A 16999-nucleotide genomic window follows, 5' to 3' on the forward strand; every position below is an offset into this window, starting at 1 on the left:
TCCACTCATTTCCTTTTTTGTTTCTTTTAAAATTATTTATACTACCTTTTCCAACTGAGCCCCTCCCCCCCCACATTTACTAGTTTAAAGTCCTTGTGACCATCTTATTTATCCTTTCCGCTAGGACCCTGGTCCCAGCCCAGTTCAGTGGTACAGTTCCTTCCTGTCCCAGTACTGGTGCCAGTGTCCCGTGAAATGGAACCCCCTCTTTCCCACACCACTGCTTCAACCACGTGTTCACCTCCCTAAATATCAAAAAAAGAGTTGTGGCCCTAATATCAACTGCTGTATTCTTCCCTTCAGTCTGATAAACAACCAATCACTACACTCTGCTTTCTGTCTCTTAGCCAATTTTGTATCCACGCTGCTACTGCCACTTTAATCCCATGAGCTTCGATTCTGCTAACAAATCTATCATGCGGCACTTTATCGAATGCCTTTTCAAAGTCCATTTACACAATCTTCATCAACCCTCTCTTATTTTATCGAAGAACTCAATCAAAGACAAATAGTGTCTGATAACCTTTACAAATCCATGTTGGCTGTCATTTATGAACCCATGTTCTTCCAGTGACAAATTAATTTTGTCCCAGATTATGGTCCCTAGAAAATTCCCCACCACCGACGTTAGGCTGACTGACCTGTAGTTACCAGGTTTACCCCTCTCCCTTTTTTTTTTGAACAGACATGTAACATTTGCAACTCATACTACTCCTGAGGAGCAGGAAGAACTCCCAACTCCTCTTCACCAACCATTTTCTCTGGATGTCCTCCACTTGGACATCAAATGAGTGTAAATCATGAACTTCTCTTTCAAAATCAAGCTGCCTATCCTCTTCCTCACTGCCTATCCTATTCCTCTTTCCAGTTTCTTTGCCTCCCAAACCGCAATAATCCAAGGTTTCTCCTCTATTCCCCACCCCCCCAGCTCTCAACTTTTCTACAAAGCTCAAAATCTGCTCCCTCAAGCCGCCCCCCCCCCCCCACCCCAGCTCCTGGCCAACCAACTTCCTCCCTTCAGCTCCATGTTCACCGACATCATGAAATCATCACAGTTTTTGGCATTGGCCCCACTGCCTTCAAAAATACCTTTAACAACCCCCCTCCTAAAATGAACACCCTCAACTTCTTCTCTCCAGAGACCTTCCCATTTCTATATTTTCCTTTTCCCCTCCCAAAGAGCTGCAGCATATTACTGTCAAGCAACCACACTGCCACTTTTCTGTTTGTGATCCTTGCACCATAACCACATGGCCAAGGCAACACTGGTCAAAGTCACCAATTACATGACCATGGCTTGTTTGCTTCTCATCAATCGCTCTGCTGCCTTCAACACTGTTGATTCTGCAATCCAGCTCTGTGGCACTGCTTTCTCCTGGTTATTTATTTCTTAAAATACATTTAGATATCTTCCAAAAGTTTATCTGCCCATGCCCACAAGGTCATCTCGGGTGTAACTTGGGGCTCTATCCTCAGTCCCCTCATTTTTATCATTTACATGCTACCCTTCAGCGATAATCGGGAAGCGCAGGGTCATCTTCCATATCTACACCGACAACATCCTCCATCCCCTTCCTCCATCGATCCCCAGGCTGTTGCTATGCTCTCCAACTACCTGAGTGGTATTAAGAATGTGTCAAGATTTCCTCCAGCTTAATGTCAGCAAAACCAAAGCCACCTTCTTTGTCTCCTGAGCACCTTTGCAGCTGTGGCCTCGACTCCATCAAGCTCCCCCGCCGCCATTTTGGGCTGCCCACTTTTCTCCTTAGCCCTATAACATCTTTGAGGGATGCTATAGAAATGCAAATTGTTCTCAGTTGTACAGCCCATCTCAGTCTAGTCCTTACCTGGGTTACTGTTGCAGGTGTAGGCCCATGCCTCAGGTAATAGGTGCAGGAAGACATCTCCGAGCAGCCCACCAATGGCGAAACTCAACAACCGTTTCAAACGTTGGGACCCGTCTTCAACAGTAGAAAAAGAAAAACACAGAAGTCAAGCTCTGTCCATCAACGGTACAAACATTAATTGCCAAGGGCAACCATGAGTTCACTGGAACGTTTGTGTTGCTATGTTAGTCAGGTGTCTGAATGTCAATGCACCTCAGACACACAACCTATTATTAGTAACTGACTGAGGTGTGGCAGTAACAATCACCTGGCAGCAGCAAGGTGGATCAATGAGCTAACCCGATGGAACTCAGTTCAGCTGCATTGTACTATTAAAAGTAACAGACACTAAATCCTGTGCCATTACAACCAGCAAATCTTTATGGATTAGGATTTAGAGCTCCCTGGAGACTTTCCATTTTCATTGCTTGATCAAGGTGCGCAGTTGTTCTCTCAACAGGAAGACTGCACCCTCTCCAAGTTCATTTGTCATCTTGTCCAGTTTATGAACCATCAATCTCCAGCATCTGTCATAGCTTCTTTGGGAGCAGTCTACCGTGGCTCTCCTTGTAGAGAAACACAACCTCCATTCAGTGCCTTTCCACAATAGAGATCGGGAGCTCAATGTGTAAGATATCACAAGCACAAAACAACGTTCGTCATTCTGTGACACATCCTGCTGGGGCTTTGACTCACTGATCTCATCTCCTCTCCTCTCCTCTCCTACCCTACCCCACCCCCCCACAAAAGGCACAAACTGTTAACTGTATTGAAGAAACATTACATGGGCCTCCCATTTATACATAATTTTTCCTTGCCCACTTCACTCTTCTTTCCTAAGAGGTCAATCAGGCATGCAGGCACAACAATTTACAGCCACGTGGTTTTGTTTTGTGAGTCAGTGAAAACATTCTGGCAAGTTAACTAGTACTGGTTTTACAGCGCTACCCAGTCAAACAATAACAAGCTGCTTGATTGATCGGGAGAGCTAAGCACTGCCAAAGCCAGTTTTGGAGAGGGTCTTCAGCTCACAGCCAGTGCAGACCCCTCCCCTTCAACATTTATATTATTGCAAGTGGCTATTTTATAAAGGAAGTTAACTGGAGCCCACCTACATACAGCGACTGACAGGGTTCATGCAGCTGCTAAAAAAGGCACACAAGTATGTTCCCGGTGACTGAATGATTCTTTACCTGCCAGGAAACTACCAAGCCTTCTAACCCCATCCAACAATGGGCCTGAATCCAAAACTATCCTGTGGATAACCATATTTTCTATTGCAACACACTGCAGCCTCACTAGGTGAAACAATGATTGGTAATCAACTATACATTTATCCCTCTTCACCAGAGTCTGTATAACTTTACCTTTAGATTTCAGTGCTGCCCCAACCTCAATTGGGATGACGAGAAGAGGAAAGACGCCACTGAGTCCAACCATCACCGAGCCAATCAAAGAGCAGATCCAGGCATCGACACGCTCTCCAGTGAACAGTTCTGACCATGACCGGAGCTCAAACACATTTTCGGGGCACCATCTATGCCCCCCGATGGCAGCCTGTGCAGCTGCTGCCTTTCGGGCCAGCTTCTTGGCATTGGCTCTGTGGATATCTGCACTGGACAGCGACGGAAACAAACCACAAACACAAAAGACGACAACAAGAGCCCAGAGTCGTTTTTGTCCCACCATCCTGATCCCAGGCTGGGGTGGACCAGCATGGGTCCATTCACTGCAAAACAAACAGAGAAACGGTGATCTAAAAGGAGCACAGCGGGAGGGAGATGGTGGTCGCAAGGGGCACCAGTTCAGCAAGTTACTTCATACCTTGAATTTTTCCAAATCAAAGCCATGTTTAGAAGAGGATTGCAGCCTGTTAGGACAGATGAGGTTATCAAAAATTTCAGTGAGTCCTGTCCTGCTCAATAAGGGTGGTGGAAAGGAAAGATACAATGGCACCTATCATCCGAATGCTGAGCATTACTGCAACCATGTTCTGGGTTACTGAGGTTGTTTATTAGAAACTTTTTAACTCACATTTTTAAAAGGTGTATACGTGCACCCTTCCAAGCATATCAGAGACAGCAATGTATGGTCAATCTGCAACCCAGGAACTTGTCCATGATGCATTTCAACTAATCACTGCACTTTTTCACCATATCGATAGATGAATGACTGCTGCTGACTGACTAGCCTTTCCCCTTCATATCACTCATAGAATTAGTACAGGATGCCATCCGCTTGTTGCAGACCTTCTGTTTTGTACCATTTACCTTCAAAGTCAATACTTAACCCCAGGGGCAATTGAGTTTCCTCACAAAATTCCACAAAACAGAGCTCATTTAAACCTTCTTCATGCCATTTGCCGATTTTTTCACCACGTGAGTTCATGGTGGCCCTCTGGTATCACATCCAAACGGCCCTCCATGTATGAGCTGTGACTGAGTGTCACCAAGCTATTCAACTGTGCAGCAGCAGAGCTAAGCCTGATCCTATCCCGCTTACAAAATGGGCCATGGGATAGTGATCAGGAATGGCAATCTGGCTTTGTTGTTCCTCTCTAACTCAGGGGTGCTGAAAGCATTAGCACACTCCTACTGCCAGTCTGGTTGAGATCAGCTAACTATTCAAAGTTTGGCCCTGCCTGGGTGGTATGGTCCCAGCTAAGGAATGGATAAACTTACTGAGGCATGGCCGGTGGGAGGAGGGGAGGGGGAGGGAAGGGGTTAGATCTAGAGCTAAACTGTTTTTTAAAACCGAATCACAGTAGATGTGTAGATTTAAGAGAAGCTAGGAATGCTGAAAATCTAAAATAAAAACAGAAAATGCTGGAATCCAGTTCAGTAAGGGTGGGAGAAAAGAAAGATGCACAACAGGTCAGCCAGCTCGACAGAAGAAAAGGAGATTAATGTTTTGGGGGGAGATCCTTTATCTGATGAAGGTCTAGTTGAAGTATTAGCCTATCATTCTCTCTCAGTTGCTAACAGGCCTGATGTGCATGTTTCTATTTTAATTTTCTACTGTACGAATCATACATAAGAGAGTTCAAAACAAAGGGACACTAACTCAGTCATTTAGCAGTGTGTGAGATCAATAATAGAGGGCAAAAGCGTGCCATTCAGATCATTCCAGTTCAGCTATGTAGAAAACCCTGCAGCCCTCTCATCACCGCTGTTAGTGATTCCAGGGTATTTAACCTCTACTACCCTACCTGAAAGTCCATTCCATATTCTGTGAAGAACTTCCTGATGTTAATTTTAGATTTACTTTTCGTCAGTTTGAACCTCTGCTCCCCCTCCATTGTCCTCCTCGAATCATCACAAGAGTGCATGACATTTAAAGGCAGATGAAAGTCATAAAAAACATAAGATCTGAAGCAATTGTGCACAGCTGGGACATAAAACCGCAGAGCTACAATTTCCACTCGCTATATTCTGGAGGCATTTTAGAATTCTCTGCAAATCTGTTTATGCACTGAGGCTTAGAATACTTCAAATCAGCTGGGTTATTACAGGATTAATAGACTTGTCCAGAGATGACTGGACTTTACAAGTATTCAGAATTATTGGAATTTTGACCAGTGAACCACATGCCTACACTTTCATAAATATTTCAGTAACCGCCCCACCTCCTCTTGTCTTCTTTGCAAGATGTTTTTGCTGAGGTCCCAAAGAATATTTCCAATTTTGTTCTTGGCAGACTGCTAGCACGATCAAGATCTGTCGAGAACAAAAATATATATTTGAAGAATTCTTTTTTTTTTAAAAAAGAGACAATTCCAAATAAGCAGCTGTTCTCCTGCTCTGGCTGTCACCATTTTGTACAAGGATGAGGATAAACAGCTGCTTTTTGTGCGTTCCAAAACCACTTGCATACTCATTTCTCACACAGCAACTATGAACTCCAAAACATGGCGGTACACTTTCTGGCATATTGACAGTATTTGGCATACTTTGCATCAACACAAATTATGAGACAGCAAAGTCCTGTCCTGTCCTGCAGCAGTTTAGAGATTAGATTCAACTCCTCTCTTCATTCAAACACGCACTGCCACTGAAAATATTTGCAGATAGTTGCAGCCTTCTCTCTACGATGCCCTTCACTTGACATGCCCTCAGGGCAGGAACTAACACTAGCGATACTTCACAGATCATTGACATGGCTTTAGGTATATGATTAATAGGCAGTCACCCTATGCCCCCAGCACTTTCTAAGCACACCTGCCTGATCCTTCCTTCCACACATTCTTTTTCACTAAGGATTTTACACCATACTTATAAGGTGAAGTTGTGGGGCTTTTTAAAAAAAAGTTAACATGCCTGTGATCTTCTCAATTTAAAATTCTCATCTTGTGTTCAAATCTCTCCATGGCGTCACCCTTGCCCATCTTCATAGCTCAACCACCACTACAACCACCCCACTCCCTGACTCATCACTACTCTGACTTTAGCCACTCATGCATCCCCTCCCTCATTCGTCCCATCATTGAAAGCCATGAATTCAGCCACCTAGCACTATGTTTCGGAATGTCCTCCCTAAACCCCCACTAACCTCTCCTCCTTTAAGACCCTCCTCAAAACCCACATCTCTGACAAAGCTTTTGGTCAACCCTCCCTAGTATCTCCTGTCTCTGTGAAGTCCTTGGGACACTTTTTATGTTAAAGATGCAATACAAATGCAAGTTGCTGCTGTTGGGAGAAGATCTGTACAAGCTAGCAATTGAAACAAATACCATATTAGTGGCTTGTGCAGCAGGATGAGGACGCAGCCCACCTACAGTGTAAAATAAGGTGGCTACGAAAGGCAATTTGTTTTCCCAACAGCAGCATGGGGGAAGAAAATGCTTCCCCATACAAGTACACTTTTTAGCAGAGGTGATGGATAGAGATCAGGAACAGGAACTATGCAGAGTGCCTCCTTCCTTGCAGAGAAACAGGTAGGGCTTTGCCAGTCACTCAACTGCCTTCAGCTAACTCAGTTCACGCAAGGGATTGATCCAGACATTTTCTGATCTGTTTGACCATACTGCTCTCCACTTGCTGTAACGTGCGAGGCTCGGACCTGCCGGTCGCTTGTCATTTTAATTCCCGTCCCACTTCCACTCTGACCTCGGCCTCTCACACTGTTCCATTGAAGCTCAACGGAAGCTAGAGGAACAGCACCTCATCTTTCGATTAGGCACTTTACTACCTTCCGGACTCAACATTGATTTCAATAACTTCAGATCATAACCACTGCTCCCATTTTTTTTGGACAGCAGGTGCTGGTAATGGTTCTGATGTTGTCATTTACAGCTCCGATAGACACACCTATTGTTTCTTTACTTGTCCCATTACCACCATCATCCCTTTTGTCATTTAATCACTCCTGCCCTCCATCCTATCAGACACCTTCCCTTTTGTCTTTCCTCCCCTCCCTCCCCATTTGCCTGGCTCTGTATTTGCTTAAAAACTGTTAAAGCTTTAACTTCTTCCAGTTCTGACGAAAGGTCATCAACCTGAAAAGTTAACTCTGTTTCTCTCTCCATAGATGCTGCCCGACTTGCTGAATATTTACAGCATTTTCTGTTTTTACTCTATTTAATGTGTATGGCTCAGTACGGCGCACTCCACATATTACAGTCTGTATGGCTCAGTACAGCGCATTGCACACATTAGCCTCAAAAGCAAAATACTGCAGATGCTGGAAATCTGAAATAAACACAGAAAATGCTGGAAACACTCAGCAAGTCAGGCAGTATCTGTGGAAAATGAAACAAGAGTTAACGTTCAGGTTGATAACCCTTTGTCAGAATTGGAAGAAGCTGAAGATTAAACAGTTTTTAATGAAAGTACAGAGCCAGGGAAAGTGGGGAGGTAAGAACAAAAGGGAAGGTCTCTGATAGGATGGAGGGCAGGAGTGATTAAATGACAAAAGGGATGATGGTGCAAGGCAAGGAGGGTGGGAATGGGACAAGTAAAGAAACAAAAGATGGGTCCAGATGAACTGTAAATGGCAACATCAGAACCATTACCAGCACCTGCTGCCCGAAAAAAATAGGAGCAGTGGTTATAATCTGAAGTTTTTGAAATCAATGTTGAGTCCAGAAGGTTTTGAAGTGTCTAATCAAAGGATAAGGTCCTGTTCCTCGAGCTTCCGTTGAACTTCATTGGAACAATGTAAGATACCAAGGACAGAGAGGTCGGAGTGGGAGTGGGACAGGGAATTAAAAGTGGGCCGGTCAGAGTCATGCTTGCCACCTGAGCGGAAGCATTCAGCAAAGCGACCACCCAATCCGTGTTTGGTCTCCCCAATGTAGGGGAGACCGCATTGTGAGCAGCGAATACAGTGTACTAAATTGAAAGAAGTACAAGTAAATCACTGTTTCACTTGGAAGGAGTGTTTGGGGGTCTGGACGGTGGGAAGGGAGGAGGTGAAAGGGCAGGTGTTGCATCTCCTGCACTCACACGGGAAGGTGCTGTGGGAACGAGAGTGGAAGTTGCAGGTGATGGAAGAGTGGATCAGGGTGTCGCGGAGGGAACGGTCCCTTTGGAATGGTGAACGGGGAGGGGAAGATGTGGTGGCACTGCGCTGGATCTGGGCTTATAGTAGATATTGGTTGACAGCCTATCCCCAGAAATGGAGATAGAGAAGTTGAGGGAAGGAAGAGTGGGAGATGGACCATCTGAAGGTGAAGGAAAGGTGGAAATTCAGACCAACATCCGCAACTCTTAGCATCATAGAAAGTTACGGCACAGAAGGCGGCCATTCGGCTCATCGTGTCTGTGCCGGCCGAAAGAGCTATCCAGCTTAATCCCACTTTCCAGCACTTGGTCCGTAGCCCTGTAGGTTACAGCACTTCAGGTGCACATCCAAGTACTTTTTAAATGAGTTGAGGGTTTCTGCCTCTACCACCCTTCCAGGCAGTGAGTTCCAGACCCCTAGCGCCCTCTGGGTGAAAAAATCTCTCCTCAGCTCCCCACTAATCCTTCTACCAATTACTTTAAATCTATGCCCCCTGGTCACTGACCCCTCTGCTCAGGGAAATAGGTCCTCCCTATCCTAATCCCATCATAATTTTATATACCTAAATTAAATCTCCCCTCAGCCTCCTTTGTTCCAAAGAAAACAACCCCAGCCTATCCGATCTTTCCTCATAGCTAAAATTCTTCAGCCCTGGCAACATCCTCGTAAATCTCCTCTGTACCCTCTCTAGTGCAATCGCATCTTTCCTGTAATGTGGTGACCAGAAACGTAAGCAGTACTCAAGCTGTGGCCTAATCAATGTTTTATACTGTTCGAGCATAACCTTCCTGCTCTTATATTCTATGCCTCAGCTAATAAAGGAAAGTATCCCGTACACCTTTTTAACCACCTTATCTACCTGTCCTGCTGCCTTCAGGGATATGTGGATATACACTCCAAGGTCCCTTTGTTCCTCTACACCTCTCAGTATCCTCCCATTTATTGTGTACTCCATTGCCTTGTTTGCCCTCCCCAAATGCATTACCTCACACTTCTCTGGATTGAATTCCATTTGCCATTTTTCCACCCACCTGACCAGTCCATTGATATCTTCCTGCAGTCTACAGCTTTCCTCCTCACTATAAGCCACACAGCCAATTTTTGTATCATCTGCAAACTTCTTGATCAAGCCCCCCCACATTCAAGTCCAAATCAATTATACCACAAAAAAGCAAGGGACCTAGTACTGAGCCTTGCGGGACCCCACTGAAAACAGCCTTCCAGTTGCAAAAACACCCGTCGACCATTACCCTTTGCTTCCTGCCACTGGGCCAATTTTGGATCCAACTTGCCACTTTCCCTGGGATCCCATGGGATTTTACTTTCTTGACCAGTCTGCCACGTGGGACCTTGTCAAAAGCCTTGCTAAAATCCATGTATACTACATCAAACGCGTTACCCTCATCGACCCTCCTTGTTACCTGCTCAAAAAATGCGATCAAATTAGTCAGACACGACCTTCCCTTAACAAATCCATGCTGACTGCCCTTGATTAACCTGTGCCTTTCTAAATGACGATTTATGCTGTCCCTCAGAATTGTTTCCAATAATTTGCCCACCACCGAGGTTAGACTGACAGGCCTATAATTACTCGGTCTATCCCTTTCTCCCTTTTTAAACAACGGTACTTTAGCAGTCCTCCAATCCTCCGGCACCACGCCTGTAGCCAGGGAGGATTGGAAAATGATGGTCAGAGCCTCCGCTATTTCCTCCCTTGCTTCTCTTAACAGCTGGGATACAATTCATCTGGGCCTGGCGATTTATCTACTTTCAAAGATGCTAATCCCCTTGATACTTCCTCTCTATCTGTGTTTATCCCATTCAATATTTCACACTCCTCCTCCTCCTCAACTACAATCTCTGCATCATCCCCCTCTTTTGTGAAGCAAAGTATTCATTAAGAACCATACCCGCATTTTGCATCTCCACACATAGGTTACCTTTTTGGTCTCTAGTAAGCCCTACTCTTTCCTTAGTTATCCTCTTGCTCTTTATGTATTTATAAAACATTCTTGGGTTTTCCTTGATTTTACTTGCCAGTATTTTTTCACGCTCTCTCTTTGCTTTCCTAATTTCCTTTTAATTTCCTACCTGCACTTCCTATACTCCTGTAGGCTTTCTGCAGTATTGAGCTCTTGGTGTCTGATATGAGCTTCCCTTTTTTGCCTTATCTTACCTTGTATGCTCCTTGTCATCCGGGGGCTCTAGATTTGGCAGTCCCACCCTTTTTCTTCGTGGGAAGATGTTTACTGTGAACCCCTTGAATGCCTTCCACTGCTCTGACACTGATTTACCTTCAAGTAGCTGTTTCCAGTTTTGCTAAATCACTTCTCAGCTTAGTAAAATTGGCCTTTCCCCAATTGAGAACTTTTACTCCTGTTCTATCTCTGTCCTTTTCCATTACTATGCTAAAATCTAACTGAATTATGATCACTACCACTGATACTCCTTCCACCTGTCCAGCTTCATAGGAACACAGGAACAGGAGTAGGCATTTCAGCCCCTCGTGCATGCTCCCATTTGATAAGATCATGGCTGATCTGTGATCTAATTCCATATACCTGCCTTTGGCCCATATCCCTTAATACCTTTGGTTGCCAAAAAGCTATCTATCTCAGATTTAAATTTAGCAATTGAGTATCAATTGTCGTTTGCGGAAGAGAGTTCCAAACTTCTACACCATTTGTGTGTAGAAATGTTTTCTAATCTCACTCCTGAAACGTCTGGCTCTAATTTTTAAGACTGTGCCCCCTACTCCCAGAATCCCCAACCAGTGGAAATAGTTTCTCTCTATCCACCCTATCTGTTCCCCTTAATATCTTATAAACTTTGATCAGATCACCCCTTAACCTTCGAAACTCCAGAGAATACAACCCCAATCTCGCCTCGTAACTTAGCCCTTGAAGTCCAGGTATCATTCTAGTAAACCTACGCTGCACTCCCTCCAAGGCCAATATGTCCTTCCGAACTGCTCACAGTATTCCAGGTGCGGTCTAACCAGGGTTTTGTATAGCTTATTCCCTAAAACTAAATCCAGAACTGCCCCCTCCCTTGTTGGATTTGCTATGTAATGGCTAAAAAAGTTCTCCTGAATGCAATTTAAGAATTCTGCACCCGCTACACCTTTTGCACTGATTGTATCCCAGTTAATATTAGTAGAGGATTTCAACTATCCTATTACTGCCCTATTGTTTTTGCACTTCAGAAATTTGCCAATATATTTGCTCTTCCATCTCCCTCTGACTGTTTGGGGATCTATAGTACACTCCCAGCAGTGTGACTGCCCCTTTTTAACTCTTTACCTCGACATATATGGCCTCATGTGATGATCCTTTTAACATTTCATCCCTCCTCACAGCCGTAATTGTTTCTTTAACCAATTTTGACACCCCCTCTCCTTTTTTACACCTCTCTCTATCTCATCTGTAAACCCTGTAACCAGGAACGTTGAGCTACCATTCCTGCCCCTGTTTAAACCATGTTTCTGTAATAGCTAAGATATCGTACTTCCACGCGTCTATCTGTGCCCCTAGCTCATCTGCCTTATTCACTATACTCCTTGCATTGAGGTATATTCTATTAAGCACTGCCAAACTCCTTTGTTGTCTAGTTTCTAACCTTTGTTTCCTCTGCCTTCCAAACTCACTAATTTTCTGCCCTCCATTTCCAGTTCTGCTTCTCTCCCTTCTGAATCTACACTCAGGTTCCCATCCCCCTGCCAAATTAGTTTAGACCCTCCCCAACAGCACTAGCAAACCTACCCGCGGCGATATTCGTCCCAGCCCTATGGTGGTGCAACCTGTCTGGCTTTACAGGTCCCACCTCCCCCAGAACCGATCCCAATGCCCCAGGAATCTAAAGCCCTCCCCCTGCACCATCTCTCCAGCCACGCATTCATTTGCACTATCCTCCTATTTCTATACTCGTTAGCGTGTGGCACCAGGAGTAATCCGGAGATTACTACCTTTGGAGATCGCGCTTATTAATCTCTCTCCTAACTCCCTAAAATCTGCCTGCAGGGCCTCATCCCTCTTTCTACCTATGTCTTTGGTACCGATATGGATCACGACCTCTAGCTGTTCATCCTCTCCCTCCAGAATGTTCTGCAGCTGCTCGGCAACATACCATCCTGGCATCACGTCTGGCCGCAGAAACGCCTATCTGTTCCCCTATCACTATTGCTCTCCTGACCTTTCTCCTCCCCACAGTACAGCTGAGCCACCCATGGTGCTGCGGACTTGGCTCGAGCTGCACTCCCCAGAGGAACCCTCTCCCCCACCAGTATTCAGAACTGAATACTGGTTAGAGAGCAAGATGCCTTCAGGGGACTCCTGCACTACCTGCCTGGTCCTCCTTGTTTGTCTGGCGGTCACCCAGTCCTTTGCCTACACTCTCTCAAGCTGTGAGGTGACCACCTCCTGAAACATGCTGTCCAAGAAACTCTCAGCCTTACGGATGCACTGCAGTGATGCCAGCTGTTGCTCAAGCTCTCAAATCCGGAGATCGAGCTCCTCCAGCTGACTACACTTGCTGCACCTGTGGTCGTCCAGGACACCAGAAGCGTCCTGAAGTTCCCACACGCACAGAACGTGCGTTCGACAGGTCTGAGCTGCCCTGCCTTGATTTATTATATTAACTAAATTTAACAAAAATAAACTTGAATACTTTTAAAAACAAAACTCACCAATCAGCTCCTTCCCTTGTGCTGACGTCACTTTAGTTATTTTTTTTCACCTCGCGCTCTGTGCGGTCTTCTCCTTTTATCGCAGCTCCGCGCGCTCCGCTCTCTCGCTCCTCCTTTTATTACTGATCCCACCCTCCATCACTTTAACAGTTTCAAGTTCTCCAGCCCTCACAATTTCCTTTTCACCATGGACATCCAGTCCCTCTACACCTTCTTCCCCCACCAGGACGGTTTGCGGGCCGTCCGCTTCTTCCTTGAGCGGAGGTCCAACCAGTCCCCATCCACTACCACCCTCCTCCACCTGGTCGAACATGTTCTTACGTTGAACAACTTCTCCTTTGACGCCACTCACTTCCTCTAAATAAAAAGGTATTGTTATGGGAACCCGTATGGGTCCTAGCATTCCAAAGGGTCCGCTCCCTCCGTGACACCCTGGTCCATTCTTCAATCATCTTCAACACCCGCTCTTCTTCCCATGGCACCTTCCCGTGAGAGCGCAGGCGATGCAACACCTGCCCTTTCACCTCCTTCCTTCCCACCGTCCAGGTCCCAAAACACTCCTTCCAGGTGAAACAGCAATTTACTTCTACTTCTTTAAATTTAGTATACTGTACGTGCTGCTCACTGAGGAGACCAAACACAGATTGGGCAATCGCTTTGCTGAACACCTCCGCTCAGTCCGCAAGCGTGACCCTGACCTACCGGTCGCTTGTCATTTTAATTCCCCATCCCACTTCCACCTCTCTGTCCTTGGCCTCTTACACTGTTCCAATGAAGCTCAAGGAACAGCACCTCATCTTTCGATTAGGCATTTTACTACCTTCCAGACTCAACACTGATTTCAATAACTTCAGATCATAACCATTGTTCCCATTTCTTCGAACAGCAAATGTTGGTAATGGTTCTGCTGTTGCCATTTACAGCTCCCCTAAACCCACCTTTTGTCCCATTACCACCCTCCTTGCCTTGCACCATCATTCCTTTTGTCTCCCCCACACCAACCCCCCCTTCCTCTCCCTCCCCCCAACCGTCCTCCCCTGGCTCTGTACTTGCTTAAAAAATGTTTAATCTTCAACATCTTCTCATTCGGACGAAAGGTCATCGACCTGAAACGTTAACTCTGTTTCTTTCTCCACAGATGCTGCCTGCCTTGCTGAGTATTTCCAGCATTTTCTGTTTTTATTCCTCGTATTAGTCTGTATGGCTCGGTATGGCACACTCCACATATTACAGTCTGTACGGCTCGGTATGGCACACTCCACATATTAGTCTGTACGGCTCCGTATGGCACACTCCACATATTACAGTCTGTACGGCTCCGTATGGCACACTCCACATATTAGTCTGTACGGCTCCGTATGGCACACTCCACATATTACAGTCTGTACGGCTCTGTATGGCACACTCCACATATTACAGTCTGTACGGCTCCGTATGGCACACTCCACATATTACAGTCTGTGAGGGCTCAGTACACTGCACTCCACATATTACAGTCGGTTCGGCTCAGTACACTGCATCCACATATTCCAGTCTGTGAGGGCTCAGTACACTGCACTCCACATATTACAGTCTGTGAGGGCTCAGTACACTGCACTCCACATATTACAGTCTGTGAGGGCTCAGTACACTGCACTCCACATATTACAGTCTGTGAGGGCTCAGTACACTGCACTCCACATATTACAGTCTGTGAGGGCTCAGTACACTGCACTCCACATATTACAGTCTGTGAGGGCTCAGTATACTGCACTCCACATATTACAGTCTGTGAGGGCTCAGTACACTGCACTCCACATATTAGTCTGTGAGGGCTCAGTATACTGCACTCCACATATTACAGTCTGTGAGGGCTCAGTATACTGCACTCCACATATTACAGTCTGTGAGGGCTCAGTACACTGCACTCCACATATTACAGTCTGTGAGGGCTCAGTACACTGCACTCCACATATTACAGTCTGTGAGGGCTCAGTACACTGCACTCCACATATTACAGTCTGTGAGGACTCAGTACAGTGCACTCCACATATTACAGACTACAGTCTATGTCACGGCTGTGGGGGTGAGGGCACCTTTTAGCTGTCCTGCCAAACTCTCACGGGGCGGGCGGTTATATTTTGGCTGGGGCTGGGATGATGGACGTGAATCTTTAACTTGGCTCGATGACTCACCGTTTGAATTCAGCACTGGGGGGGGGGGGGAAGAATGCAAAACTGCGAAAGAATGCGAGCTGAAGAGAAACTTCACAGAAACTTTGAGAGGTGGGGGGCAGCGCTCCCTGCGCCTGGAACCCCGCTTATCCACCCCGGGCACTCACCTCCGGGACCAGCAATCCTCCGCCCGGCCTGGCCAACTACTTCGCCGGCTGGACTTCGCGGTCAGCTTCCCTTCCACCAGACGGGAAAGGAGCAGCCACTGCTGCCGCCGAGCCCCTGGTTTTGACGCACTTCTGCTCCTGTTATCCTTCCCCAGTTTCCGTTCGGTCCTGGAGACCCAGCCGCCGCCACGTAGCCAGCGCAGAATGCTGGGCTCCAGCAGCAGGCAGGTGCGTGCACGCGCTCAACCCCCGAGCCCGACACTGTGCGCGCGCGCGCTCAACCCCCGAGCCCGACACTGTGCGCGCGCGCGCTCAACCCCGAGCCCGACACGGTGCACGCGCTCAACCCCGAGCCCGACACGGTGCGCGCGCGCGCGCTCGCTCGCTCGCTTTCTCCCTCCCAACCTCCAAACAGCGAAATGCCCGCAAGCCAGCCTGACACGTGACTCGACCACGCGTGCGCACGACCTAACCCAGCCGCACCGTTCTTTGCTTTCCCCCGCTGGGAACTTATCGCTGTTGCGCGTGCGTGTAACCGCGCCGCCGAGGGACGGGCAAGAGAGCTCACGTGCAATCTCGTGCTGCTTCCCTGGCCGGGCGGGCGGGCGGGCGCGCGCGCGCGCGGGGCGGTTTGAATTTAACGTCTGTTCCGAACGGCCGCTCCGCGTGCCTCCCTGCCTGTTGTCCTTCTTCGAATGCTTCCACGGCTGATTGCGAAACACCTCGCGCCCCTCAGCGGCTTGGCAGGTAACACGGAGTTGGGGGTGAGGGGGGGGGTGGGTAGTGAGAGTCCAACACGGTGCCATCTGCAGACTGCGCTATTGATGTTTCGGCCAAACCCCAACCTTAACCCTCAGATAGTTCACAGAAACGGCAATGATCCCTGTGACACCCGGACAGTAAGGTTGGCAACTCTGATTGGAAGCAGTCCTGGAGGGTTGACCGCCTGACCTCTGCAACTGTTGCTGCCTTTTGATCATAGTAGCTACGGCACAGGAGGAGGCCATTCGGTCCATCGTGCCTGTGCCTGCTCTTTGAAAGAGCTATCCAATTAGTCTCATTCCCCTGCTCCTTCGCCCATAGCCCTGTAAATGTTTTCCCTTCAAATATTTATCCGATTCCCTTTTGAAAGCTATGATTGAATCTGCTTCCACCGCCCTTTCAGGCAGTGCATTCCAGACCATAACTCGCTGCGTTAAAAAAAAGTTTCCTCATCTGGCTTCTGGCTCTTTTGCCGATCACCTTAAATGTGTATCCCCTGGTTACCGACCCTTCTGCCACTGAAAACAGTTTCTCCTTATTTACTCCATCAAAACCGTTCATGATTTTGAACACCTCTATCAAATCTCCCCTTAACCTTCTCTGCACTAAGGAGAACAACCCCAGCTTCTCCAGTCTATCCACATAACTGAAGTTCCTGCTACCATTCTAGTAAATCTCTTCTGCACCCTCTCTAAAGGGTGGTGCCCAGAATTGAACACAACACTCCAGCTGAGGCCTAACCAGTGTTTTATACAGGTTTAGCATAACTTCCTTGCTTTGAACTCTATGCATTTATTAATAAAGCCCAGGATCCCATATGTTTTTAACAACCTTCTCAACTTATCC

At 46.8% G+C, this 16999-nt stretch overlaps 1 protein-coding gene across 2 annotated transcripts in view; it reads right to left on the reverse strand.

Annotated features, from left to right (window-relative positions):
* LOC137309259 (zinc transporter ZIP13-like) overlaps positions 1 to 15719 on the reverse strand; it is a 66210-nt gene extending 50491 nt beyond the window's left edge. The window contains exons 1-4 of one of the 2 annotated variants that reach the window (XM_067977521.1): positions 15392 to 15719; positions 5512 to 5602; positions 3254 to 3615; positions 1848 to 1961 (exon numbers count right to left, since the gene is read on the reverse strand). In XM_067977521.1, the coding sequence (XP_067833622.1) occupies positions 1848 to 1961; positions 3254 to 3575 (436 nt within the window). In that variant the 5' untranslated portion in view covers positions 3576 to 3615; positions 5512 to 5602; positions 15392 to 15719. The remainder of the gene's footprint in view (positions 1 to 1847; positions 1962 to 3253; positions 3616 to 5511; positions 5603 to 15391) is intronic. The other variant, XM_067977520.1, reaches the window with a different exon arrangement.
* Between the last annotated feature and the right edge of the window lie 1280 nt (positions 15720 to 16999).

Source organism: Heptranchias perlo, unplaced genomic scaffold (assembly GCF_035084215.1).
Source record: "Heptranchias perlo isolate sHepPer1 unplaced genomic scaffold, sHepPer1.hap1 HAP1_SCAFFOLD_156, whole genome shotgun sequence".
NCBI classification, from domain to species: Eukaryota; Metazoa; Chordata; class Chondrichthyes; order Hexanchiformes; family Hexanchidae; genus Heptranchias; species Heptranchias perlo.